Source organism: Sparus aurata, chromosome 17 (genome assembly GCF_900880675.1).
Source record: "Sparus aurata chromosome 17, fSpaAur1.1, whole genome shotgun sequence".
Taxonomy (NCBI): domain Eukaryota; kingdom Metazoa; phylum Chordata; class Actinopteri; order Spariformes; family Sparidae; genus Sparus; species Sparus aurata.
Genome location: NC_044203.1, coordinates 24,134,777 through 24,162,302, shown reverse-complemented (window position 1 = coordinate 24,162,302; position 27,526 = coordinate 24,134,777). Strand labels below are relative to the sequence as shown.

General features: G+C 43.5%; 1 protein-coding gene across 1 annotated transcript; it reads left to right on the top strand.

Annotated features, from left to right (window-relative positions):
- Positions 1-78: 78 nt before the first annotated feature.
- On the top strand, positions 79-26,982 carry fam131bb (family with sequence similarity 131 member Bb). Its single transcript, XM_030393093.1, is given in 9 exon segments — positions 79-266; positions 11,488-11,525; positions 14,758-14,860; positions 16,385-16,609; positions 16,785-16,925; positions 18,575-18,687; positions 18,689-18,889; positions 20,605-20,868; positions 23,081-26,982. Coding segments are annotated over 9 exon segments (1,323 nt in total). The 5' UTR covers positions 79-238; the 3' UTR covers positions 23,291-26,982.
- The last annotated feature ends 544 nt before the right edge of the window (positions 26,983-27,526 follow it).

The window sequence follows — 27,526 nt, the reverse complement described above, 5'->3', positions numbered from 1 at the left end:
GAGAGAGAGAGAGAGAGAGAGAGAGAGAGAGAGAGAGAGAGAGGGAGGGAGAGGGAGGGAGAGAGAGAGCGTGAGTGATCGAGTGGGTGCAGGAGGGAGAGAGGAAAAAGAGAGAGCACAGGAGAGCAAGAAAAAGAAGCTCGAGCTGAGAGAAAGAGAGTCGCAGGAGGGAGAGGGAGAATGCACGGCGTCTGGGTAACACTTCCACGCTTGTGTCCAGGGCCTTTGTGAATACACCATGGGATGCATCGGCTCCAGGAGACTGAGTAAGCGCAGCTTCTCTTCCCCCCTCTCTCTCTCTCTCTGTCTCTTTCTCTCTCTCTCTCTCTCATTGCGGGCTAGAGGTGAGGTCGGGGGGAGGGTGGCGAGAGGATGGGGTTCTTGCAGGAGCGAGGGGTCTGTGTGGAGACTACGGACAGGCTTTGTGTGTGTGTGTGTGTGTGTGAGAGAGAGAGAGATGTTTGCTTCTCTTTCAGTGTATAAGCTGCGGATGTATGCTCACAGAGGTTGTATACACAGTATACAGGCAAGATGTCAGAGACAATGTGTGTTAAAAATGTGCTACTGTGTGTGTGTGTGTGTGGTTGCATCCCCCACCTTCCCACTTCCCTCCCTCCTCCCATCCCATGATTTATGATGCTGTTTGGCAGTATGTATATGTGTGTGAGTAGGAGGCAGAGAGAGGGATGGAGAGGAGAAAGAAAGAGCGAGAGAGGCGGGAGCTAGGGCTTATTTATAGGGTGGTGTGGCTTGGAGAAAGAGAGGAAAAAGAGGAAAAGGATAATGCCATTGTCAGGGGTGTTTGCACAGCTAGTTATTATTTGCATGAATAATAGGGATAGAGAGGGATAAAGAAACAAGCAGCAGAGGAAGAATTTCAGTGCAGGCTGGCAGGCAGGGAGGAGGGGAGACGGACGGATGGTGATGGACAGAGGGGGGAGAGGGAGGGGCGAATATGTGCAGGCGAGGTTTGTGTGGGATTGATTGGAGTTTCAGGTGAGGACCCTCCTCGATAATTAAACTGGCATCAGGACTAACGTCGCGTGGAGAAAGATTGGGGGATTTCTTGCAAACGGGCAGCTATTTGCACGAGTCTGTCTCACATACGATGCAGTGCACTTTAAGGTCCTGCACGTCTTAACACGCTCAAAAGGTAAAAATAAACACAGACTTCCTGAGCTGTTAAATATTAATGAGCCACTTAGCACATCGGTCTCTTAAACATGTTTATGGAAAGCGTCGGTCTGCACACAAAAGTGCATAACCTTTGCAGGGGTCGTGAATGTCAAAACCAGCTTGCAGGGGATCTCCACAGCTTACCTTGTTTTTGAACTAAATTCTTGATGAAGAGGATTTTTAAAAATATCCAGAATATGCGAGTGCAGAAGTAAGAGCACTAGCATGACACGGTTAGGAAGGCAGGTGTGAGCTGAATACAGCAGAAACCGTGTTATACACTAGCCTGGGCCCATTCCACATGACAGTGTTTGACAGATTGCAGAGCAGGAGATGAGGGTAGGATCCTCTGTCAACACTCAGGTCAAGACAGGAGCCCAGCGATGGGAAATAATGTGATTGGAGTAGACAGAAGGCTTTGGAAAGGTGCCACATTAATCTGATTGTGAGCCACCTGAATACTGATGCTCCTTTTTCTACAAGTGATCACAGAAGCTTAAGAATTCAATAAGACTGGTTTAGTAATAGCATTTTCTAATCAGGGATAAGACATGGAGCAATGTGATAAAGAAGAATATGCATAAGTACACTGAAGCCCGCTAGTCACATGTAGAGGAGATAGCACATCCGCTTGATGGAATATTTCCCTTCAGTTTGTCGTTATCTCAAGATGGGTGTATCTCTATCGAACATGAATGTGTAAATAAGCAGCACTTGAGGGAAGTAAGACCAGTAGCTGGAGTCTGACATTCCCCCGTAAGCAGCAGCAGGGCTGTCGGACTCGAGGCGCGGTCGTTGTTTATCCTGGGTGAGAATGGCTGTAGTGTGTGCTATTGATCGGCCCTCTCAACTGCAGTCCACACTGCCAAGCAGAGATCAACAGGAGGAGCAGCAGGGCTGGATCCGTCTCCGTACAGGAGTAGCCCTGATGTATCTGTCTGCCTTCTGGTAACACTATCTCTCCCAGCTCCATCATATCTGGGAGTGTGCTCCGTGGTAAGACTGCGATATCTGTTTGTATCAACACACTGCCATAGTATGCGATCTGTTCCTGTGACATACTGCACCAAGCTGTGCATTTTACTTTGTTTTGGATGTCCTAGGTAATGTGACACTGAAGAAACTATAGTTGCATCTTGTTAGTAGTAGCTATATTAATAGAAACCTTTATTACCCCTTTAGATCAATGCTTTACCCTCTTATCTGTGGTGCTGTTTCTCTATCTAGATTGTTTTTGGTGTGAGTTGGTGAGTTTTAGAGGTATTGAACATGGTGATGGCTCCCTCCTCATAATATAATGGAACTAGATGTCACATGGGGCTCAGAGCGCTGAAAATACATTTGAAAATCTCAAGATAATCGACAGAACTTGTGCTCAGTTTCATGTAGGAACTATTTTCTTTCTACCAAACTACACCCACTAACGGTGTTTTCCTTGACCGAGCTGTATAGCTAGCTATCTATGATACAGTTAGTGGGTATTGATTTTTAGAAAGAAAAATACTACATAAATCACTACATAAAACTGCCCTTAAAAAGATCTGTTGATTTTCTTGAGTAACTGGGTCATGATTTCTGGAAAGAAACATTGCTATTGAGGTTGTTAAATAAATGTTTTGGCCCTCTGAGTGACATCTAGTTCATTTATATTCAAGAGAAGACAGACACCTCTATAGCTAATAGCTCCAAAACTCTGCAACTCACACCAAAACAGTCTAAATGGAAAATTAGCACTACAGGAAAGAGAAAAAATATGTATTTTTGATTTTGGGTTGACTGTCCCTTTAACATTGATATCAATCGCTAAAAACTCAAACCAGAAAAGCAGCAAATGTACCTGCAGGCAGATCTAAAATGTAAACCCTGACAACCCTGCAATTTGTGAGGATAGTTGTTTGTACTGCAGGTGTGTGAGTTTGTGGCTCTTAACTCACACCACGTTGGAAAATGAGGGCTGTAATAAATTCCAGGGTTGGGGTTCATTCAGTTTTACCATCCACAGAGGTTTTCTTTAGATAATTTAAGACTCTGTTTTTCCAATAACAGGTTCAGTCTACAATAATAACTCCCTTATCAATGCAGTAGGTGCTATGTACTGTTTGTTAACAATGATAGAGTGCTGCAGGACCACTTCTGGTTCCTTATGTCAAATGGGTTGAATGGGTTTTTTCTTTGATACTGAAATAAGGTTGGTGGTTAACTCAAGATTGAGAGATTTTCATGATTTGTCCTACTTCAGATAATATTCCGCTGGTGAATTATGAAGCTTTTATGTCCTAAATTAGTGGCTAAATGAGAGGTTTTCAGGGACCTTTAAACATCTGCTCAACTTGTATATTGATCAATTGTGTTTAGTATAGTGAAGTAAGAACCTCAATTGTTATGACATTAAAGTCTTTTCTCTGCAATTTAGTTCCTTTACAATCTAATGTTCTGGTGTTTGCATTTAGGCTTCAGAAATCACCAACATTTGGTTGCCGCAGAACTTATTTTCTGCAACAACCAAAAATCAAATCTAAAAGATCCCACAGGCTCTTTGTCAGGGGAGCCAGGGTCAGCCTACAAAAAAATACGTCATCCCTGCAGCGCTCTATTCTGGGTTATGTTTTAAGCAGAAAGTCTAAGAAATGCACTGACCCCAAACAATAAACATCTGCTTTAGCCCAGCTGCCCCTCATCAGCACTGCTTGCTGGGTCAGGTGAAGACAGACACCGATGTACAGTAGATGAGGTGTCTGCATCCGTCACCGCTCAGAGAGCAGAGGCCTTGAGAAGCGGTCGCTGGGCGGTGCACATTCTTCTTCACCTCATTGGAGAGGAAAGGCAGCGAGATTTACTGCAAAATAACTACAAACTGTATTTTTTCGTCAGTGACTCAGCTCGGGTGTGCAGTACACAGCTCGTGTATGCCTCATTGGGAGCAGATTTCAACAGCTGCCAAACACAGCGTTAGTAATTCTGTCACAGCACCATGATGTTGATCACATTTGTAGATGTGGTGTTGATAATGCTATTACCCATAACTGTGCTAAAAGCTACACTCCAGGAGCAGTTTTCTGTATCCAGTAACCAGACCACACTGTGCATGTGAGTGCTGGACACATTAATCATTGTGTAATTCAGGGCATTATGTGCGGTGTGAAGATGACTGCAGTGGGTCGGACTGCAGTGCTGAAATTATAGATATGAATGTGGGACATTATGACCACTCTCACCTGTTTGTTCTGCCTGTGAGCAGACTCCCTCACTCACTATTCACCTTCTCCAAGTAAACTTTGGTAAGGTGCCTCCGCTGACACACCACTTGCAGATTCAATAAGCACTAATAGCTGATTCCGTTTTTGTGTGTGAGTGTCTGCGCACATATTTTTCCGGTACTCATTGAAAAGTGTTTGTAGCATAAGTGCTGCAAGCTGGCATCAAATGTCTTGCTTAGTGTTTGATCTGATGGTTCCTAACTTGTATCAACATTTTGCAAATTTTAGTCGATATTGTTGCACAGCAGCTGAGTTCAGACGATATTTGGGCAAGGTGCATTTATTTGTATAGCACTGTTCAGAAAAAAAGGCAATTCAAAGTGCTTTACAGAGACATAGAAATGAATAAAAAAAATAGACATTTAGAAAATGTTATTGCATTATAAAGTTCACCCAAAAATGGAGTATCAGTCGTTATATACTCACCCCTCTGCAGATGGAAGGTCAGGTGGACAGCAGAACTACTTTGAATCATTTTCCTAAACAGCTGAAGTAGATGGAGGCTTGTTGAAAGAAACCGAAAGAAAAAATACAAAATGACTAACATAGTCATAGTCTCTGAAAGCCCTGAGATCCCAACTTGATTATATACAACCCTATGAGAAGGTATTTGTAGAAATCTTTAAGAAATTAATAATATGAAATTCACATTAAGCTAGTAAATGTGGCATTCCATCTTCCTTCTTCCATCGCTGTTATTCGACTCATTTGCCCTCTCACTTGTCAGTTTGTCGTAGTAGCTCACACAGTGCTGGCTATTAAATGTTCATGTTCCTAATGCTAGCTAATGTTAACTTTTGGGGCATTACAGTAGGCTGGGCACTTATTGTACAACTCAGCCATCATTTTTCCCCCACAAACAGGCAACTTGATTAAACACAAATACCACGTGACGCCAACAGTGTTAAACTATTGGCTTGTTAGAAGCTGGAACCAACTGTCAGAATTCCTACTCGGAGATAAACAAAACAATCGTTTTGAATGTGACAAACATTGTAAAATTGTTAATTCACAGTCCTAAAATTGTTTTTAAGGAAAACATAAACTGTCACTCTGCACCTTTTTTTCAAGCTCGATAAATGATTTGTCTACAAAAATATCATATCAATATGACCTTGAGGATATTGAAACAAGGATCTCTTCATACTCAGTTATCATATAGCTGATTTTGAAACATTTCCAACAGTCCCCAGCTTGAGAGCCTCTGTTTTCTGCATGTTTATGTGTATATATGTGTTCATGCACGGATCAGTGAATGACCTTAAGTTTACATCTCGCATGATCGTCCTCCTGCTGCTATATTTATGTGCACATAGGCCCATGTGTGGGTGGGAAAACTGTATAGGCGCCACTGTTGCTTCAACATGTTTTCCCATCACTGCTTCTCTTTTTGCTGCTGCGTTACAGTGAGGGATTCCCTGCCATTAAATGAAATATTAAAAAAACACCCCCGCTGCACCAAACCTTCACACACAAGCGTCCACCAGCATTAACCAGTTCGCAGTCTGCCTGTTAACTGGCAAATCTGGCGGACTAAGCTGGAGGCTGATTGACTGGCTCGTTTCCACGTTGGAAAAGCCTTGTGCACATGAACGCATTCAAGGTGAATGACTCAGTGATGTAGTACCTCAGAGACACGGCGGGACCTGATGACCCTTACCTGTGTGAGTCTGTCAGCGCGTGTGAGTGTGTGTGTATGTATGTGAGTGGGTGTATGCTTATACATTCAAGGACTCCAGTGTAGCACATGTAGCGTAAAGTCTTTACCTCCTGATTTATGTGTGTGTGGGAGTCTCTGTGTCATATTCTCAACCGTGTGCATTATTGGCTCGCCTTGTCAATGGATGTTACAATCCTGGTTCCTTACTGGAGGGGAACTGATTTAAATGTATATGGGTGTGTGTGTGTGTGTGTGTGTGGATTCCCTTTTACACATGATTCGTGCGCATGTGGCAGGTCAGAAGTAGGAGGCTTGATTGTTTTGTTTTTTTTAACCGTGTGACTCACAGAGTTGAGAGCTATTTCTGTGAAAGACGGAATTTCATCCCTACATTTTGATCCTTGTGAGTGTGTGAATTTATGTGCATTTGTGGATGTGCTCAGCATCAACCAAGCACTGAAAGTCTCAGCGTTGTCTGCAGTGACTTACCACTTCAGTGCTGATATAGAAAAAAGGCTGTGTTCTGAAAGACGGGGAGAAAATAAAGATTTCCAGGATACAATGCACACAAGGTTGATTTCCTCCGCCCCTGCAGGTTGTCGCCTCCTCGTCTAAACGCTGTCAGTTCACAATATGTTGTCCTTTTCAGGTCTAAATGTTCACTGAATATTTAGTAGGACAGCAGGAAGTTTATGGGAGTGATCAGGTTTATGATGCTGGGCTGCAGCTGCACGTGCCAAGCTACAGTTTCCACAGTAACGAAACATGTATCATTGATGGAGACAGCCACATCCACGCTCAAACAGATCACTGAGGTGTGTTTGGCCTTTCTAAGACAGGGGCATGTAGATTGGGAATGCCATTTCACCAGGTAAAAGACGGAAACTCATGCTGTGCTTGAGTGTCTGTGTAAGAGTTAGAGCCCCTGCATGAGTGTGGATTATATCCTGAGACGCGCTTAGCTCCTTCTCCCTCGAAACAAACTCTCAAATCCATCTGGCCTCTGGTCCTCAGCTGTTTTTCTTGCTGAACTCTGGAGCAACTGCACATATCGCTGCAAGAGGGCTGCCATCCAAGCCGGTACCCCATCGTGGCAACCAGCCGTACTGCAGCTGTCACGGTAAACAAGCACCAAGCCCCCTGGTTCCTCGCCGTTAGTGCTGCAGGGCACAGGGACTACAAAAGACAGATGACGCTCAAATGCTTCCCACTTCAGCGGGAGCCGTCAAGCCACTACAGTCAGAGCCGGAGTTGACAGTGCAGCCACTGCAGATCTTTGGTTGTTCGTTACGCACGGCCACCCTGGCTCCCTCTTTTTTTTTTCTCCTCCATCTCCCCACCCGCCCTCACTCCTCCTCCTCGCTCCTTCTCCTCGGCTGAGCTAAGCCTGGCTCCCCCATGACCGCAGGGGGGTATCCAGCGCCGCACCGCTGTGTTGTGCAGGGGAGGAGGGAGAGCGCCAGGGGAAGAAAAGCTGGCTCAGAGCTCTGGTCATGTGCTCCGTTGTTGTTGCTGTTTCTTCAAGGAGGGATCCTGCTTGGCTTCTCAGGAGCAGAATTACACATATGCTTACTGTGCTGCTGAGAGCCCGAGAGCTTCACCTCCACGGGTATGGAAACATAGAGCCTGCAGTGGTCGAAAAGAGACCACTGAGATGCTGGGTGATGACTACTGACCCATCACCTATGGAGATATTCTGAGAACTACAAACAGCTCTGACTAATCTCAGCATAATATAGACATCCAAACCCTCCTGGCTCACTTCACAAATAGCACATGCTTTGATGTAATCTCATATGAGGCTGAAGCTCGCAGACATGAGATAACGTACAAACAAAGGTGCACACAATGTACCTAATGATTCTGGGCTGTAGGGCTTCGTAGTGGTAGTTTACGCTGCTGCAGTCCAGAGGACTCTTGAGCCATATTGTGATTCATGTGTGGAGAGAGTGACTGCTAATCTACTAATTGGCCCGACGAGGCTGAGGGGTGGAGAGGGGAGAGACTGAAAACTAAAGAGAAGCGGAGAAACAAGAGGAGAGGGAGCAGCATTGTGTGTGTCCTTGTGCCTGACACTGTATGTTGCTATAGGCCTGATGTATGTGGGTGTGCATTTACGTATGTTCGGTTTGTGTTTGCAGGGCAGATTTTTAACCCAGATGGGGAAGAAATCTGGGACACCCTCCGCCAGCCGGGCAGAAAATGAGACATCTCTCTCTCTAACTGATATCAGCCAATAAGTAACCATCTCACACCGCACACCACCGCGGCAAAAATCAAACATGCCTGACTAATCCTTTTGAGGTCACACAGAGTTCATTTCTAATAGTGGACAGAGCGCTTGAATAATAATGTGTCCACCCACAGGATGCAAAATACTTTCGTTAAATGCCATTTTGTTTTGCAGGAATTGTGCCTTGTTCAACAGCTTAAAGGCAAAAAGATAGTACCGTTAACAGCTGCTGTTGTTGCCCTTAAATACAGTTAAAGTTGCTGTGAGCGTTGTTTTCTTATTAGAGTAAGTGTTAAAGAGCTTTATATTACAACAGTTGTCACGGATATAGAGTGTACAGTCAGTACTCAGCTTACTCAGTACTCACGTACTCAGTACTCGTCCCCCTTCCATGAGAAAATACGTTTTCTTGTATCCCTACCCACTTTATCCAATCAGGACAGAGGACTCTGTAAAGAGGCGGTCATGTCTGCTTGTGAATGTGTAGAGAGCAGGATCTCCCTGTTTTTGTACCTGCACCAACAATGGCAGAACAAGGAAAGCTACCAGTTCTAGCTCTTCCTGTGACAATTTATACTACCAAACAGGTGAAGCAATGAAAAATGCTTGAAGAAAAGAAAGGGGCAAAGAAAGCTGCCTCGACAAAAGAAAGGAGTTGCACAAGTGTGGTGACGTAGAGTGGGGGGAAGCTGAATCGCTCAGACTACGTATATTATGTTTCCAAAACTGCCAAGATAACATTTCTCAATCTGGAACAATGATGTTATATACTACAGTGGGAGGTCTTTGACAAAATCATGTTTGGCTCACCATTATACGTTAGTTTAACACTGAAACATTGATTGTAGAAAACAGATTGTGATTGGTTTAAAGACATGCAAACCCCTATACCAGAATTGTAGGTGGTGCAGTCGGACCTTTGTCCAGTGCTGGAAACAGTGATGTGGAGATCTGGCTATGCGAGACATTTGCTCTGGCTTGAATTGGTTCATTCAGACCTTTCTCAGCGCTGAGCAGAAAGGTCTGGACATGCAAGACTACAAGTTTGAGGACTTGTGAGACATATTTCAACAAAGACACTCTGACTTTTAAACTCTTCTGTAGGTCAAGACCCATCTCGACCCTTTCTGTAAACGGTCATGTCTCCAGGCCCCCAATTTGTGAAAGAAGTGTCGTGTTCAAATGTAATACTGTCATCTCTGAGCCCAAACAGAGACGCTATTTTCCAGGCTGTGCAGCACTTCCCTTTGCAAGGAAATTAACTCACTGACACATCAAATTGGCGGAGTGTCCCTTTAAGGTAAATGTACCCTGGTAATGTACAACTAAACAGCTATTTATATGTACAGTAACTGCGTGTACCTTCTGTGGTGATGTCCAGAGGTATTTCAGGAAACGCTAACTATAGAAGGGATACACAAAGTGGGTTAAGGGAAATTGGGTCAAACAAAACAGCAGATAAAACACTCCTGGAAGCAACTCCTCGCAGGCTTTTACAGACAGTTCATATATATTGATACTAGAAGATCCAATATTTGAGTGCAGTGTTAATTGTACAAATGAAGCGAGGTGGTCTTGATTCTTTAGTTATCACACCCTTCCCTGTGCAAGTGAAGAGGCTCAGCGCCTGGAAATGAATTCTGTCCCTCGTCTCCTGCCCTAGCAGTGATCTGATGCGACTGGATGGAGTTCAGAGGGAAGGGTAATATCTGAGAGCCCAACAGAGACAGAGCAGAGCTGATGTTTGTGAATCACTGGGTCAGTGGGTCACAGACATCACTGGACATCCAGAGAGCCAAACGACTCTCTGTGTTTCTCAGAACTCCCGAGGAGTCGCTCTCGTGATTGCCAAAATGCAGCTGTGAAAAATGTGATTGGCTCAGCAACATGAATGCAAACACACAGACACACACAGAGTGCTGATACGGGAGCGAACCCCTCTGAGAGTTGCACACACAGACCCTCTGATATAGAGAGCAGGTACCAAGGGGCCGAAGCTGTGTTTAAACTCCATTACCAGTACAGTCTCACTAATTAAACCAATGTTTTAATTAGGATTTGGACTGCTAGGAAAGAGGAGCGATAATAACATTCATTTATCCAGCAGAGAACGTGTATTTCAGACGACTCCAATCGACGCGGCGCTGGGTGGATGGCTTCGTGTGTGATCGGTCAACGACTCTTCATTATTAGCTGAAATGTAGGTGTCGTTTACATGTAGAGGAAGTTCACTGAGGAGAGAAAGACTTTGATGATAAGACTCCATTGATAGAGGAAGTGCAGGACAGACGGTGGCAATGCAAACTCTCAGTTGAATGTCCTGGAGGTCATGGGGGTGATGGAGGAGATGGCGAGGTGGTGGGTTGTACAATAGAAGGTCTGCAGTTGATCACAATCTTAATTGTGATTGTTCAATCTCACTTTTGAAATGGCCTGTAGCCAGACGGGAAGAGCCTCTGATTTTCTCCAGTTGCACCATTGTAAAAATGTACCTCAGGAACAATGTTGCAGAAACGTAGATAACACATAGAATGCACTCAAAAAACGTTGTTTGTTAAGGGTATACTTAAAAGCTTACAACCCTTACCAATAGCACCAAAACTTACTGTTTTCCAACAAAGCCAAATTATGGCTTTGTTGGAAAATAGTAATCCCTCCTTTGCATCACTGTGGTTTTATGAGTTGTTTTGCTCAGTTCCTTTTGAGAAAACCCTAATGAGTTTTGAAAAGCTCGGGGTGACTTTCTAGATTTCATGGAAGAACTTAATCCAGTTATACGTAACTATTATTTTTTGATTATGTTTCTGTCATGTTTTGAAAATATGTTTACTGTTACTGTTGACGTCTTTTATTCTTAATATGCCTTGGAAATTTGCTTTGTGTGTGTGTGTGTGTGTGTGTGTGTGTGTGTGTGTGTGTGTGTGTGTGTGTGTGTGTTTGTTTGCTGTTCTTTTGGTGGGAATTGTGAACGCGGGGACTACGACATCCTGGGAACAGCAAAGTGAGGATTGAATATGAAGAAAAATGGCAGATAATAGCAGAGAGAATAGATCCTCTGTGTATTTGGTGATTTGAGTGATAATTTAGTCCAAAGAACAATAAACATGTATTTTCCCTCTCTCTTCTCTCCCTGTTTGTCTCTTCCTTTACCCTCCTCTCAGCGGCAGATGGCGTGCCAGTCCAGAAGGATGGGGAGCAGGTAAGTCTTCAGCAATGGCTCGCCCCTCTTGTTGACTTCCTCTGACAGTGGACTGTTGACACCCCACCTGAGGAGCCAACATGGCTGCTGATTTAAAAACCTGCAGCTGCTGTACGTGACGAGCTACAGCAGCTCAGCCCACCAGCTCTCTGCGGTGCCCTCAAGGTGCCCGTGCTTACGCTCGTAGATTAGTAGAGTGGCACACATCACCTCAATGTCAGTCGCTTAACTTCCGCTACACTTCCCTGCACGAGGCGGGGCAGTGTAGCCGGAAGACTGAACAGTCGCTGGTTCGGTTGGCTCATTGCTGGTGCAATGACATCTGTGGCTTGGTGTCCATCATCAAACAGAGCCGCTGCTCAGTGTTGGTTCAAAGTAAAACAGCAGAGGCATCACTTTCTCTTTCTCCAACTTCTTACACACCATTACTGTATCCTCCTCCTCCTCCTCCCTCCTCTCCTTTCCTCTGCTCTCCTCTCCTGCTGCTATACTGATCCCTTATTCTAAAACTGATCCCCCTGAGACAGGACACAGGAGCGGGAACCATTTTGGACTAAAATGCAGAGAACTCTACTTTTTCAACAAATGCACTGTGGACTGATTCCATTATTTATTTATGCACAGTGCCCCAGAATGCCCTTCGGTCTGACTGAGAGGAAAGAAACAACCACACACACACGCACGCACGCACACACGCACACATGCACAGTGTTGTCAGGGCTATTGGAAGGAACATAGGAAAAGCTGCTTCAAGGGGCCCAGCTCAACCACTCAAGTGTGTTAAATCTCTCATCACACCCACTCCTGTGCAGGGAGAGGATGAAGGAGAGAGAGATGAGCGGAGCGTCAAAGAGCGAGGAAGTGGGAGCAAAGAATAGAATTACAAGAGAAAGAAAGAGTGAAGAAAAGAACAGGGGGAGAGGCCGATATCGATTAAGATGAGCTATCTGGACACGCGCTGCATGTAGATGATGGAGACAGTGAGCGCTGCATCATTATGTCACTCAGCATTAGATAAGCTTTTCTTTACATTTCTGATAGGGAAATATTTTAAACATTTGACAGCTTTAGATAATTAAAATCTGACATTAGAAATGTAACATTTATGTACCAAATATACAATTCTTTATAGATTAAACCACACAAACTTATACAAAGCAGTTTAATATGTCACCTCAACAAGCCTCAACACTAAATTGCTTTAAAGTCAGGTCAGTTTTATTATATAGTCCAAAACCAGAAATCACATTACCTCAGCAGGCATTACAATCCGTACAATAAACATGAGCAGCTGTCCTTAGATCCTTGATTAGAGTGAGGAAAAACTCCCCAAATATGAAACATTTCTGTTTTAAAATGTCCTTAAGCGACTAAACCTTGGTTAAGTTGTGTACCCTTCCAAAATTCCAACAAGGTTCAAACACAGAGAAATCTGTAATTTTATTCAAGGTTACCGTGTTTGATCTGATCTCTTGATGCTATGCCATCCGGGTAAACGCCAGATGATGCATCAGAGAGTGAGGTAGGAAGTCGGCGAACGTGACTTAACATTTTAATACATTACCTCGACCCTAAACATCTCTGCCGGAGTCATGCAGATGGATTTTCATTTGCAATGGTGGTTGTTTGACACTGAAGACAACCATTTCAAAGATGCTATGCTTCTTGCGTCTCTTGTTATGATTGAGAAGTAAGAGAAGTAAGTAACATAATCTTGCTTTAATAACCGAGCTTTAGAGGTGCTGGAATGTATTTTTTTGCAGCTTTAAGGCAGCCGGGCTAGCTTTTCCCCTGTTCCCTTTTTCTAATGCTAGGCTACGCTAATGAGCTGCTGTTTCCAGCTTCATATTTGCTGTACAAACATAAGAGCACTACCAATCTTCTCATCCAACTCCAAAAAAATATATAATAAGGGTCAAACTATTCCTTCCTTTGAGCGATCTAAGTGCTTCTCCCACCACTGCTGTGTACATTGCAGGGTGTTGAATGTTGAAAAAAGGGAGACAGGCGAGGAAAACTAAAGAGCTAAATTCTAAGCTGAGCATAGTTGGTGAGGATTTACATCGTGTGTGTGGGGACCTGTGGGGTTTTTCCAGTAAGACGGACAGGAAGGTGAACACATTTCAGCGCAGCCACTAACCCACCAGTGTCCCCGGTCTGGTTAGTGTCAACCCAGCTGATAGAGAGGAACGGTGTGGCAGAGGCAGCTGCTTATCTGCTTTGTCCCCAGCATCTGCCTCCTCACACACACACACACACACACACACACACACACACACACACACACACACACACACACACACACACACTGCCCTTCCTCCTGTTAGCCTCAGTCCCCTCTGTCTGTCTGCAGCATCAGATACCGTTCGACGCCGCACTGACATCTCTCTCTCACACACGCACAATTTTCCGCTGGCTTTCAGTGTTTTTGGCAGCACATGTAACCAGAGAGGAGAATCATTCATCCGTAGCGTATTCACTCTGCTATACATAACTAAGCAAATATACTGATCCCCTGTTTAATCCCCTCCCTTCTCCTTGTCATTCTGGTCCTCGACTCTTCGCCTTCCTCGTTCCTGGAAAATCCTGTGTATCTGTCTCTCCCCTCACCCGTCTCTTAATTTTTCTCCTCCTCCTCTGCATGTCTGATGTGCACTCCCCCCCCCCTCTGTCCCTCCTCTCTTTGTCTTCTCCCATCTCCCCTCCCATGCATGTCAATGTCCTCTCTGTCCTGTCACTCTTCTTACTCTTTCCCCATCCCTCTCTCCTCCTATTTCTCTTCCTCAGCATGGACGTTCAGAATTTTCATGGGAAGGAATCAATGTAAGTGTTGTGACACCATTCCTTCATCTACTACCTCTTTTTTCCCTCTTTTTTTAATTTCTTTCTCTCACCTGTTTTTGATTTAACTCGCCCTTAAACGATCAGCTCTTCTCCCCCCTCACAACCCCCCTCGGCCTTACAGTTCGGTTTATCGTAGTGGTGCACGGTAGTGAGCACAATCAGAACCACTTTTGCTGGTGCAGAGTAAAATAAAGTAACTTGGACTCAGGATCTGGGTAATGCAGATTTTTTATCTTTTGTATTAACTCGACATCTCATCACCTCTCTTCTCCACTCACCCCTCTCTGACACACACTGTCTCGACGTCTCTGTGTGCCCCGTCACACTTCCCATACTATCCTTTTCTTTTTTTTCCCCTCCTCCATTCCTCTGTCTTCTCTCCCTCTAGCTGTCTATGGAAGACACCACGTCAATCCTGCCTCGGCTCAAGAGGAACTCAAACGCCTACGGCATCGGCGCTCTGGCTAAGTCTTCTCTGTCAGGTGTGTCAGGTGTGTGTCTGTGCTGTAACTGGTAAACCGACCCCATGCTGGCTCCGCCCTCATCGGGCGCTGGAGTCAGCATGGTACCCGAAACGGGTTCCCCTGTATCACTTCCTCTCCACGCTGGGATAACACTCGTCAATGGCTCCTCATGAGTCATTGACGGAATTTAAATGAGCCCGAGACACACAACACATACACACACACACACACACACACACACACACATAGTGCATCGTCATACAGCTTGTTGCTCTGAGAAAAGGTGAGTTGGGAGTGTAGTTTCTTCTTTGTGTTAAGTGGTTGTGCAGATGTGGTGTCCTGAACAAGTATTAGCCAGGATGTTTTAAATTGTGTAAAGTGGCGTGTTAAACAGAGTTCAGTGCAGTGTAGTGGAGTGTGCGTTTATTTTAAAGCAGTGGCTTTTGGTTTGATCCAGTCTTGTTTGTGCACTGCAGTTTATATCAAACGTATTACAGTACAGTGAAGTGTAGTGCAGCTGCTGCACTGTGTGGTGTGGTACTGATTTGTCCCATAATTTATTCCCATAATTTATTCATAAATGTCATCTCCATGCGCCACCATCAGAGAGAATCAAACAACCAGGGATTTACAGTGTGTGTCATCATGTGTGGGTCACTTGAAATATGGAGCACAGCCATTCTGCAGATATCAGCTGGTGTTAGCTCGGCAGGGGGAAATGTAATGCTTCTTAAAAAATAAAATCGTAGGCTCCGCAGTGTTTGCATGAGTTCTCCGATAGTCATAGAGAGGAGAAAGAGAGCAGTTTTCTGCTTACCCAGCGCAGCTTAGCAGAGGTGTGAAAGCTATCGTGTCAACAAGCCAACCTCTCATTACTCATGCCATATCGCCACCTCACCCCAATTAACCTATTCCATCCCACGATGCACCTTTGTCAGACAAGACACGTCCATTCCCTCCTCGTCTCCCTGTACAGACGATGGCTCAGTCTCATTAAACACTCGAATGTCACCTCCACAACCCTTGTCATTTAGCGTTTCTCCTAATCCATGTTCACGAAGCCCCTCATTAAACTGCAGACATTTGAATAGTAGGATTAGACTGATTATGTTTTTCTGTACTGGTTTTATCTCCATTGAAGCTGCCATTAGTCGATATTTTAAGCTAATATTCACTATTTAAAGGGACACTATGTTGTTTCGGAGAAGAAATTCCAAATCAGATCTTTCTCTTTTGATTAACATTTCCTCCCGAAAACTACATACTACACCTTTAAAAAAAAGACAATTTCTGTGCCAAAAACATCCCAAAAGGTAATTCAGTAACAAAGTAATCATGCACAATATGAATATGCACAGTGAAGATCTCATTAATAAGATGCATTGTGTCCAACAACATTCCCCCCAGTTTCCAAACCAGTCAATCAGTCTGACCCTACTGGACATCCATAAGTCATCACAGCATCCACGACAAAACAGCAGCACACTCTCGATGATAACTTGTCTATCTTATGTCCGTCTCCCCCCTTTACTTTCTGTTTCTTCTTCCCAGGGGTGAGCCGCACCATGAAGGAAAGAGTGACCAAGCCCACAGCCATGGCCCAGGGTCGTGTCGCCCACATGATCGAATGGCAAAACTGGGGCATGCAGACGGTGGGAGCGGGCGGCATCCCCGCGGCCCGCATCACGACCCAGGAGCGAGAAAAGGAGCGGCGGCTGGAGAATGATGCCTACAGTGACCTCAGCGACGGGGAGAAGGAGGCTCGTTTCACAGCAGGTTGGAAGCACACACATAGAGGAGGACAGGCACTCCACAGAGGCTGTTAACTGTCATCAGCAGAATTATGTGCTCATCACCTCACTTTCTGGGATTTATGCCAGTTATTCAGCCAATTAAGTTTCATGCAGGCCCTCAAAATGATCCTGGCCCGTCCTCTGAATTCTGACCTCAGGCATCCTGCAGCAGTTTGCGATCTCGGAGGCAACCCTCCTGGCCTGGTCATCGATGGATGGAGAGAGTACGCGGTCGGGCTCCAACCAGGGCAGCGTGGCCCATCTGAGCGAGGTCAACCAGGAGAGCATCACCAGTCGAGGTAAAGAGCTACAAACATGGCTGAGGTAGCTTGTGTTTAGGAATCTGACTATCTAACGCTGCATTCACATGCACCTTGAATAGTCCAAGATGGTCCACTTCCGTATGTTCCTACATGAGAGGGCAGCCACAGAGACTTCAGATAGTCCAATGAAGTTCTAAGCAGGCAATTTAAATGCATGAATACAGAGAGACAGAAGTGCGAAGTTTGGCAGTTGGTGTTCATTCTTTTTTTAATGGTTGATTTATAGTTGGCTGCTAGTATTTGCAGCTCACTTCAGTGAACTACTGAGGGACTCCACTGTGGAGTTACCAGAGATGAGGCGACTCTGTCTACTCAACGGCTCTGGCTCTGTTTAAATGTTTAGGAACTGTCGGGGGATTTCAAAATAAAGTTGTTACCTAATGACGATGATTAGGTCGTTAGTAATTAAATCGGTGTATCGATCTGGATCGATGGATCGTCGCACCCCTACTTCTTCAATATGGGACCTTTGAAATAGATTAACAACTTCTTAGCAGAATAATTGTAAAGTACAAATTTTTTCGACTTTATTTACCTGTTGTGGGTAGTTGAATATAAAACAGTGAATCAAATTTGAATCACCTGATTTATACCGAAAAAAAGCTGTCAGATAAGTAGTAGCATAAAATGGAGATATTCAAGAACCTGGTGCTTATATTCCATCATTACTAATAACGATGGCCAGCATTAAAACAGCTGTGTCAAATGTTTGTGTAGGTGCAGAGCAGCAGCTTGCAGTATGGCATGTGTCACGACGCTTAGTAATGAGAACATACTGTTCATCTTCTCTCTACAGGCTGGAGGGTTTGCTCATTATTAATTTCTCATTTTCCAACATGGACTGTTGGAAGGTAAACCGGCTGCACTGTATCTGTATGAGTAACCATTTTTGACATTTCTACTTCTCAGCACTGTCTTTTCTATGCGCAAACTTTTTCTCGTTGTGAGAAGAAGAAAAAAAAAAAACGCCTTAGGGTGTGATGATTCATTAATTCATTTGAAAAAGATTATCTCATCATTTTTAGTCAAACAAACTTAAGCGGAGGGTGAAAAATGTGGGTCTGTGTTTACTCTCTGACCCATTTTTTTACCTTTCCTCTTGAGAGAAAGATAAACGACAGAAAATCAAAGCTATGTCTGCACTATACGGTTTGACACAAGCCATGAATCACCAGTGAAAGGTGTGCCAGTGTTCAAACTGTATTCAGTCCATCTAGGAGAGTTTCTGTCAAAACACTTATTCAGCCAGTGTGCAGATTTTTTTCTGCTGAGGTCTTTGATTTAGCTCCCAGTCAAACTGTTCAGCAGGCCAGATCAAAGCCAAAACTCAAACTGATTCAGTTTGCTGTGCTCCGAACAGTTGTTAGCTGCGTGATAACAGCTGAAACCAGATTACCTCAACACAATTATAGATATGATTTACTCCTTAAACCTTCAAATTATATCAGCAGTCGGTCATTAGAGGCTGAATTGAACTGAAATAAAAATGCTGATGTTTTACGACATCGACAAAGATGTTTTGGGGGGGATTAAGCTCTTGCAAAAATCCGCAGTATGGCACCAGGACTCATATCATCAATCTGTTTTGCTCTAATAGCAGCTGCGGTCTTTTTCATTTTTTCCAGATCAGATATTGCATCACTCCTCAGCAGAGGTGTGGCCTCACACGTACGTCTCCCAGGGCCACTACTGCCTCTCCTCCTCCGACGCCTGGGAGCCGATTAACACCGATCCCTCCTGTGGTGGCGACTCCCCCTGCTGGCTCCTACGTTATGGGGACAGAAGGGTTTGACGGACAGACGGCGGCTCACTTCCTGTCACAGCAACAGCAGCAGCAGCAGTTCACGCTTCAGCAGCAGAGTCAACTACAACAGCTGCAGCAGATCCAGCAGATCCAGCACTACCAGCAACAGCAGCTCCTGCAGTATCAGCAACAACAGGTGGAGTCTCACGTTTGAGTGTGACAGTTTAACCCCTGTGAGATACAAGATGACATGGAGTTGACATTTAGTATGTAAGCATGTTTACTGTGGCTCTAAGTCACTCCAATTATGCATAAACTGTGAGCACCTGAGAATTCAGACAGGTACCTTTGTGAATCCAACCAGATTATTTTTATGTTGTAACACACGATCCTTTATGTCCTCAGAAAAATATGTAACTCCCAGGTCTTTAAAACTCTTTAAAACCAACATGATATATTTCAAAAACAGTCACTTGCCTAAAAAGAAAACACGGAGAGGGAAAGTTCACTTTTGACCTTGGAAATAGTAACGAGACAAAATTATCTTAACTCAAGGTTTTTCTTTCTTTCTTTCTTTTTTGTTGTTTTTTCAATGTTGTCTCAAAGCAAACACTTATAATTATAGTGTACACACCTACAAAGGACAGTGTAATTTGGTGATAATTATAGCAAACACTTTTTAGTCGACTGAACACTAATGTGTTCAAAAGACTTGCTGATTAATTGAAAGTGTAACCTCAAGAGTCACAGCACAGCAGCTCTGCTGAAAATGCTAAAATGTCAAATTTGCATAGATGCACACATTTTAACATTTATAGTAAAGAGAATAAAGTTAATTAATATTTACTTTGGTTTAAAGGGAACCTGTGAATTAAACTAACGTTAGTGGCTGCTGCTCTCTGTTAGCGGAGGAGAGAGAAGCACTGAGACGAGGCACTCAAGAACGTTTATAATGTTATAATGTCACATCCTTTGGATTGTTGCGTACAGTGCGATTTTAGTCCTTTAAAGAAATCCTAAGTCCAGCAGCATACAACATCATTTTAATCCGTATATAAGACTCTATTCTGTCTCTTATTTTTTTAATTATATTGTTTATTTTTTACTATTGTGCGATCCTGTCCTTTGGCTGCTGTGGCAAACAAATTTCCCCGTTTGTGGGACAATAAAGGAATACTGATTCTGATTCTGATTACAAAACTTAAATCAACCATAGGCTTGTATAGGCGACTGAGATAGCCTGAGCCTGTGCCTTTAAACGAGCTGTCAAGACTTCCATTAGCTATTCGCTGCCCTCAGCCACGCCCCCCAGCTATGGCCGAGGTTAGAAAAACTGCCGGAGCTGATGCAGAAACATGGTCAGTGGTGCCTGCTCAGGCCTGTGAGAGCTGACCAATCAGAGCAGACTGGGCCTTTTGGAAGGAGGTCCTTTAAAATATGTGCGGTAAAATGGAGCATTCAGACCGAGGGTGAATAGAGGTGCTGCAGCAATGGACCGCATGAGAAAAGTGGTGCTTTTTTTACATCAAAGCCTGTGGACAAAATGAAAGTATTAACCTGAAGATCAGCATAATATTGGACTTTTAATAACTAACAAAAATGAAAGTGAATGAAATCTTAAGTATAAAACTCATATATTCATCGAAAGTCTCCTCCTGTACACAAAGGAATAGCAGTATTGATCGCTGGCATAGACAGACAGCGTCTCACTGTAAACAGTTCACTGTATTGCCTTCCTAATCCCTTTTTCCTGGCTGCCGACACAAAGCTTTGTGTGTTTTGTCAGACTGCTTGACACTGTGTCACCTCTGACTCAGAAAATAGACCTGAGTTAGAAAACAGGTGTCAAGCAAACAAGCAGCAGATCTCAGCTCTGCCTCTAACTCTTCCTCCTCCTCGCTGTGTTCACAGTCGCTAGAGCACAGGCTGCACAGTGCCAACCACTCTTTGCAAGCGACGCCTAACAGTACCATCCACAGTCTGGTCCATTCCGCTCACCCACCATTGGTTGATCTGTGGAACACGGGCCAGATGGAGGCCTATCAGACGGAGGCTGGCGGCTACATGGGTGTGTCGGCGGTGGTGGAGCCGAGCCTCTGCGTCCCCTCTGGAGACGAGATGGTGGGAACAGAACATTCGCCGCTACTGGAGCAGCAGGAGGAGGAGGATGTCAAGGTGAGGTGAATTTAGGGTTAGATGACATAAAATTACAGCTTAACTACAAATCATCTATGATTTCATTACTTTTAAAGATGTATTTCCAATCATTTCTGCATTGGTAAGGGTTGGTTCCAATTAATGCCAGTGGGGTAAAAACCAGTCAACAGAGAACTAATTAATACTGTGATAATAATTAAAGCCATCAAGCAACTGTGAAGATCTGCTGCTAATTCGATTTATATTTTTGTAAATTGATTTGGTTTTGGGTTGCTGGCTGGACAAAACAAGTAATAGCTCCCTTGGGATCTGAGAAATAGTGGTGAACATTTTTTGGTTTATTTAGACCCACATTATGTAATTTCTGTCAGCAGGGGTCTTGCAATCAAAACAGTAACAAAAGACGGAGTTTGATGATGTTGTGAAGTTGCCTAGGATCATGTCTGTTAATTATCAAACAACCACCATTGCTGAAAATGAACATCAACTTGCAGTGATCACCTCTACAGTAAGTCATCAGACATGTATTTGTTGTGTAAGAATGGTTTGAAAACAGTTTTAATTGTTTTTGCAGGGAAACTTGGGAATTGACTTCTGACCAGCAGCCTTCATGAAAAAGCACTTCCACCCACTAAACTGCCTGTTAAAGCAGTTGCATAATGTCTTTTGTGACTCTGAGGGGAGCTCTTACAAATTGTTAAAAATAACACTGGTGATGCTAACAGAGGGTCTGTGTTACAGGGCTTGAGACTAACGGCCTCCCTGCGTCCCAGGGATGATAGAAAATGTGCTTAAGACAAGCAGCTCTAATTGCTACAGTTACTATCAATAGCTGGCACCTGGCGCGAGACCCATAAAAAATCAGACGTATTAAAATCCAAAAGGATGCAGTTAACTGTTAGCTGCTAACTGCTCGTGGGCAGTCCTGTGGTGTGTTTGGCTAAAGGAGCTAACAGCTAACAGGAGAGCTAAACACAGAGAAGGTCTGAGAGTTTCTGTTCTGTTCTGAGTGGGGCTGTCACAATATGAGATTTTCACTGGATGATTATTGTGGCCAAAAGAATCCATGATAAAACATTTTTCGCGAAATAAAAAAATAAAAACAAATGCTCTCAATGAAATTCATCTTAACTTTGGTCATTGTGAGTTTTGTCTGTGGAGTGTAGCGAGGTGGAGAGAGAGTCTATGGAACCATTAATGTAACAGTTAGCTGTTACTGCAGATTATTCTCCCTCTTTTTCTATCGTGTGGTGGTTGGCAACCACAGTAAAGGTGCATTTCTGCCATCTACTATAACAAAGTGAGCACAGAAAGAAACAGAAGCGATTTAAGAGGCGTTGGATTATTGACATGTTATTATCATGTGGTTGTTATTAACATAATATCAACATTTCATTCCCAATACCGATTATCTGCGACACAAGTACAGAGGAACATGAAGCATGAAACAGTGAATAAATGGATGTACTGAAGTACTTCAGACAAGTCCAGTTTGGAGGTAAAATGTATTTGAGTGCTAATTTTTTTGACAATAACAAACAAAATTTTTATTTTGAGATGGTTAAAACTGTTTTTTCGGATGCTTCCACGATAGTAGTGAAACAGTTAGTCTGGAGCCCTGTTGTGTTTCAAACTGAGGAGGTTGGGTTTGATAAAAGTCAGCTGATGAAAGATGCTTTTGCATTGCATTATGGGAGTTATAGGATCAACAGTTTTAGGGAACTTACCCGACACTAGGGACTACAAATCAGATGTTTCTTTGTTTATCTGTTCCTTGTGAGTTCCCCAACTTTATGAAAGCACAATTTATCAACTCCTTTAATCTACAAAACTACCATATTCATTTATCCCTCTCTTGATGTTGTTGCGTTTAATTTCCCAAAGACAGAACTTATGAATGTGAAGTTTTTCAGCAGCTTCCTATAGCATGTGATGTGATTCAGCACAGAACAATAACGACCGCTAAATTTTCATCCTAAATGTCAACTGTGATGGATTGCCCATTTCAAGCATGGGAAGTTCTTTTCCTGTGAAACTTGAGCTCTGCTGGTTGCCTGAATGATAGAAAATCAATCAATAAACCTGTGGAATACAGTTCACAGTAATGTAACTAATAAAAGAGTTAAAGGAAATGTGATAAAACTCTCAAGATTACCAGTATGGCTGTAAACTAAACAGCTTGTGTGTGTGACCTCGTCTGACTTAAACCTTCTGTGTGTGTCCTGATCAGGAGGATGAGGGGACACTGTGCATGGAGCCAGAGTCGGCCACGTTGACCCCGCCCACGCAACAAGGGGTTGCCTCTGGAGGCAGTAGTCCGGGGCAACCGCCGGCAGAGCTATTCACAGAGAGGAAGGCCTCCGACGTCACCTCCGGCCTCGCTCAGACGCGAGAGGAGAGGGACGAGGAGGCGCCAGACGCTTCCGTGGCAACCAACTGAGTTCCTGGCTGTCAAGAGACTCCTTATTACAAACTGACTGGGGAGTCAGCGAGGAATGACAAATAATACAATATATATCTATTAATCTGTTCCTTTTCAGGTATCAAAAACACCACTTTTTGGTTGCGAGATGAATTCTTAAAAATGGTGGGAAACAGATCTGGAAGTGGACTCACAGTGAGACAGGAGCTGATGCAACAAAGGACACCTATTATTATTGAAAGCCTTACATCCCAAAGGTAACGGAGACACTGAGGAGGAGGAGGAGGAGGAGGAGGAAAAGGAGGAGGAACACCAACTGTCCAAGTCATTTCCATCAGGGGGAATGAAACCAAGCTGAGATGAAGAGGAGGGGAACGGAAACATGCATGCTTTTTATGAAGACAAGCAACTCGACCCTGTCATCGTCTTATAATTATAATGAAAATCTATCATAATAAAACGTTATAATAAGAATAATTTTGTAATAAAGCAACAAAAAGGATGAGAAAAAAAAATCTATGTATAAGTGTATGATAAGATATAACAGTTTTCCTCCGGGGGAACTACTCTGTTTACAGCTGTCACTCAACATATTAGTGTTTAATCGAATTAATTTCCCTGTTGCATCGAAACACACACAGTATACTTTAATAACGGCAACCCAGACGATCTCACGTGTAATTAAAATAGGCTCCGAAAATGTCAGTGTTTCAGTGAAACGCAGATTAATCCTCTAAAATGAATCCTTCTATGACGTTGCGGCACCAGGATGCCCGAGGCACAACCCAGGGACAGGCCCGTCCTGCTGACTGCACACACTGAACTCTGCACAGATAAGGATTGTACTGTAAGATAGTGTGCTTCCTACTCTGTCTCTCTGTATGCATGTTTCTTCAGAGCACTATGGAGTACCTGTACTATACAGCACTGTATAGACTTTGCACTGAACCATAGTTTCCAAGGTGGGCCCTTGAGCGGCGCGTGAAATAAAAAAAGACAGAGCTGCATAAAGCGAATCTCTTTTGCACTGATGCAATCCAACAGATCAGAGGTTGCCTTTGGACGGTTGATGTTAACCCCAGAACCCACTCTGAAAGCTTTCAGCAACCAAAACCGAGCCACTTAACAACACAAAACCCTCAGCTGCTTTTCTCCATAGACATAGTCGCGGTAAATTGAGGATGATAACCACTATCTGAATGTACTGGAAGACGGACGGACGGATGGCAGTACATGAGCGATGGTTTTTTTTTGTTGTTTTTTTTATGTCTCCACTTGGGACAGAATCAGACAAAGATAAACAAGTGAGGCTTTTAAAATGTGTGGGAGGGAGCCGTTGGAAAATAGATGCTTGCTCACCACAGCTGCACACACACACACACACACAAACACACACACACACACACACACACACAAATATCTAAATTGTAACCAGCAATAGGCAGGCGAAACACTGGCTTCCCAACCGCCCAGTGTCAGCCCTGTCATATAGATGTAAATAGAGTAAATAAGAATTGCCTCTCACCTACAGTCACAACTGTTCTACTACAGTATGATTTCTTTATTTTTTTACACGTTCTCAGTCCCGCTTTATTTTGGGATTGCTCTCGAGCTCACACTCTTTTGGCCTGATTTATTTTTTTGTTGTTGCTGTTGTTTTTCCTCATGTGTACCGTCACTCAAAGGCAAAGGAAACAGAGGAATGTTGTGTTGTAAATAGAGCCGATCGCTCCAAGTCCGAGAACAGTAGTAGGTCTGAGCCACACGGGAGGGAGATTACAGCCCGTGTGCCGCTCAATCAGCCAATCAGGGAATAGGACAGAAGACTGGGGACTGAACACTAGAGCCGAAAAACAGATCGGTGTCTTCCTGCTTGTCGTGATTACTGTGAAGCAGCTGCCTGGAGCGTGATAGTGATTATTAACGATGTTTGAGGAAGCATGTTTTCATTTTATTTTTTGTTAGTTTTTCGTTCGCCTGAGGAAGGATGGGTGTTTCCCAGCGACAAGGAAGAGGAGGAGGAGGAGTTGTAAGTCAAGAACTCACTGACAGACTTTACAACAACAACACACCACCACTGTTTTCATCATTTCTCTGTCGGGAGCACCTTCCCCTCCCACTTTGATGATTGTGTGAGAAACTTTAAATATATATATATATATATATATATATATATATATATATATATGTATATATATATGTACACATATATATATAAAAAAACAACAGTTTATTGACTTGAATGAATTTTATTTATCGATTGCTTCTTTATGCAATGTTGGGGGACAATGTTTATTTTTCTACTGACTTCTAATCCCTTCCAGTATAAGTTGGATTAGGTGTCAAGGTCGTGAAGTCATCCTGTTTCAGTGTGGTTTTGAGCACTTTAACACCAAGAAAGGAAAAAAAAAAAAACACACCCCGACACCTTGTTGAGAGATTAGAGGTGGGTAGTTTGGCAGCTCTCAATTATAAACAAACCTATCATCATTTTATTTCACTCCAAGGACCCCTGCTTAGTGACTCAAGAGGGCTCAAAACTGCAAAACAGAATGTCTTTACACAATGGCACATATTCATTTATTTATTGAACAATTACTTGGCGGGGAGGAGTAATGTGACAGCTTGTACAGAGTCTATACTTTCATGTAGGTAACAGCCCTTCTGGGAGCAGTATCTTTTTCTTTTTATGAGTCAACTCGGCTTTAAAGACATGATGTTGTGGGAAGGCCAACGCTTTATATTCGCTGATTGCTACAACTGCAAGGCTAATTTGGCTTAAAAAAAAAAGAGATCACAGGAGGATAAAAAAGAAACTGCTTCAATTTGGGTGATCTTATTGCTTTTTCGTTCCTTTTTTTGTTTTTGTTTATCAAAATCTCAATGAATGAATAAACTAATAACAAGAAGCCAAATATATTTCTGTGGATGTTAAGGTTTACTGATCACATCTTTGTTAACAAACGACTGGTTTGCAATTGAGTTCCTCTTTTTGTATGATTCTACTGCCATTCTTCCAAGAGTAAACGGTTTCTTGTCTGCTGGCATGACGCTCAAAAATCTGCTTCTGGTCCTCTGCCTTTCTCCTTCGACTCTCTTTCTCTTTCTATCTCTTTGTATCTGTTCTGTACATTCGTGTCCGTCTATATGTCTTTCTGTCTGTCAGTGTACAGTAAGTTGTCTGCTGTCTTGTTGGAAGAATCACTGCCTGATATAAAAAAATAAATAAAAAATTACGTTTTCACATCAACCAAAGGGGATTTGAGGCAATCAGACATGTAACATAGATATAATTTGGAAATGTGTCACTAAACAGGTAACTGCTGTAGAAAAAAAAAAAATGCTGTAAAAAAAATTGGATGGCTTCTGTAAAAGTCTGTATAAAATTGGATTTACTTGTTCTGAAATGAGGCAGTGTGACTGGCGATGCCAGTGTGCACTCATGACACTCACACCTATGCATGCTCGTTGGACGGTTGTCACAGGACGGTTCTTCCACGTGGTCCCCTCCTCCCCCACCCCGCCCTCTCTCTCCTCTCTTCTGTCAACAACTCTCTGTTTCTTCTTGTTTCTCCTCCTTTTTCCTGCACGACAGAACCTCCTACGACACCCCCTCCCCCTCCCCCTCCAGCTCCTCTACCTGTCTCCTCTTCTTTTCCTCTGGTGGAGAAAGAGCAAATAAACAAAGCAACAAATGGCATTTTCCTGTGCACATGTGTGGATATCTTTTCCAGGGTGTAAATAATTACATTCTCACACGTTCACCCCGTTCTCTCCCGAGCCTTAACACATGTGTGATGTGTCTTTTTTTAACCGTGTTTGGCGGCAGTCGCTGTCTCTGGCCAACTCATTGGTGCTTGTCAGACAAAACAGCAGTCACCAAGGACCTGGCAGCAGAGTAATTCAGCCTGTCAGGCTTTTCCAAAAAACATTCCTCTTCAGTCTTTATCAGGGATTTTATGCCAGGAGAATATTAATGACAAATTCTCAGAGACAGGCCTCCTCTACAGGGACTGGCTGCTTATTTGTTCAGGCTCACATAGGAATCAAAGACTGAAACACACTGTTGACCTTCACAGGACAAAACTGTGTACATGCTCAGAGATATCTGCTTTTAAAGTCTGAATATTGGAACACTATCACTGTGAGATTTCTTTGAAAGCCACACTAGTAGCATATCAGTCTGTGAATCCACCACTTTGGTCCAGACTGAAATCAAACTGATGTTGGTGGGAGGTTTTGCTTCATGCACAG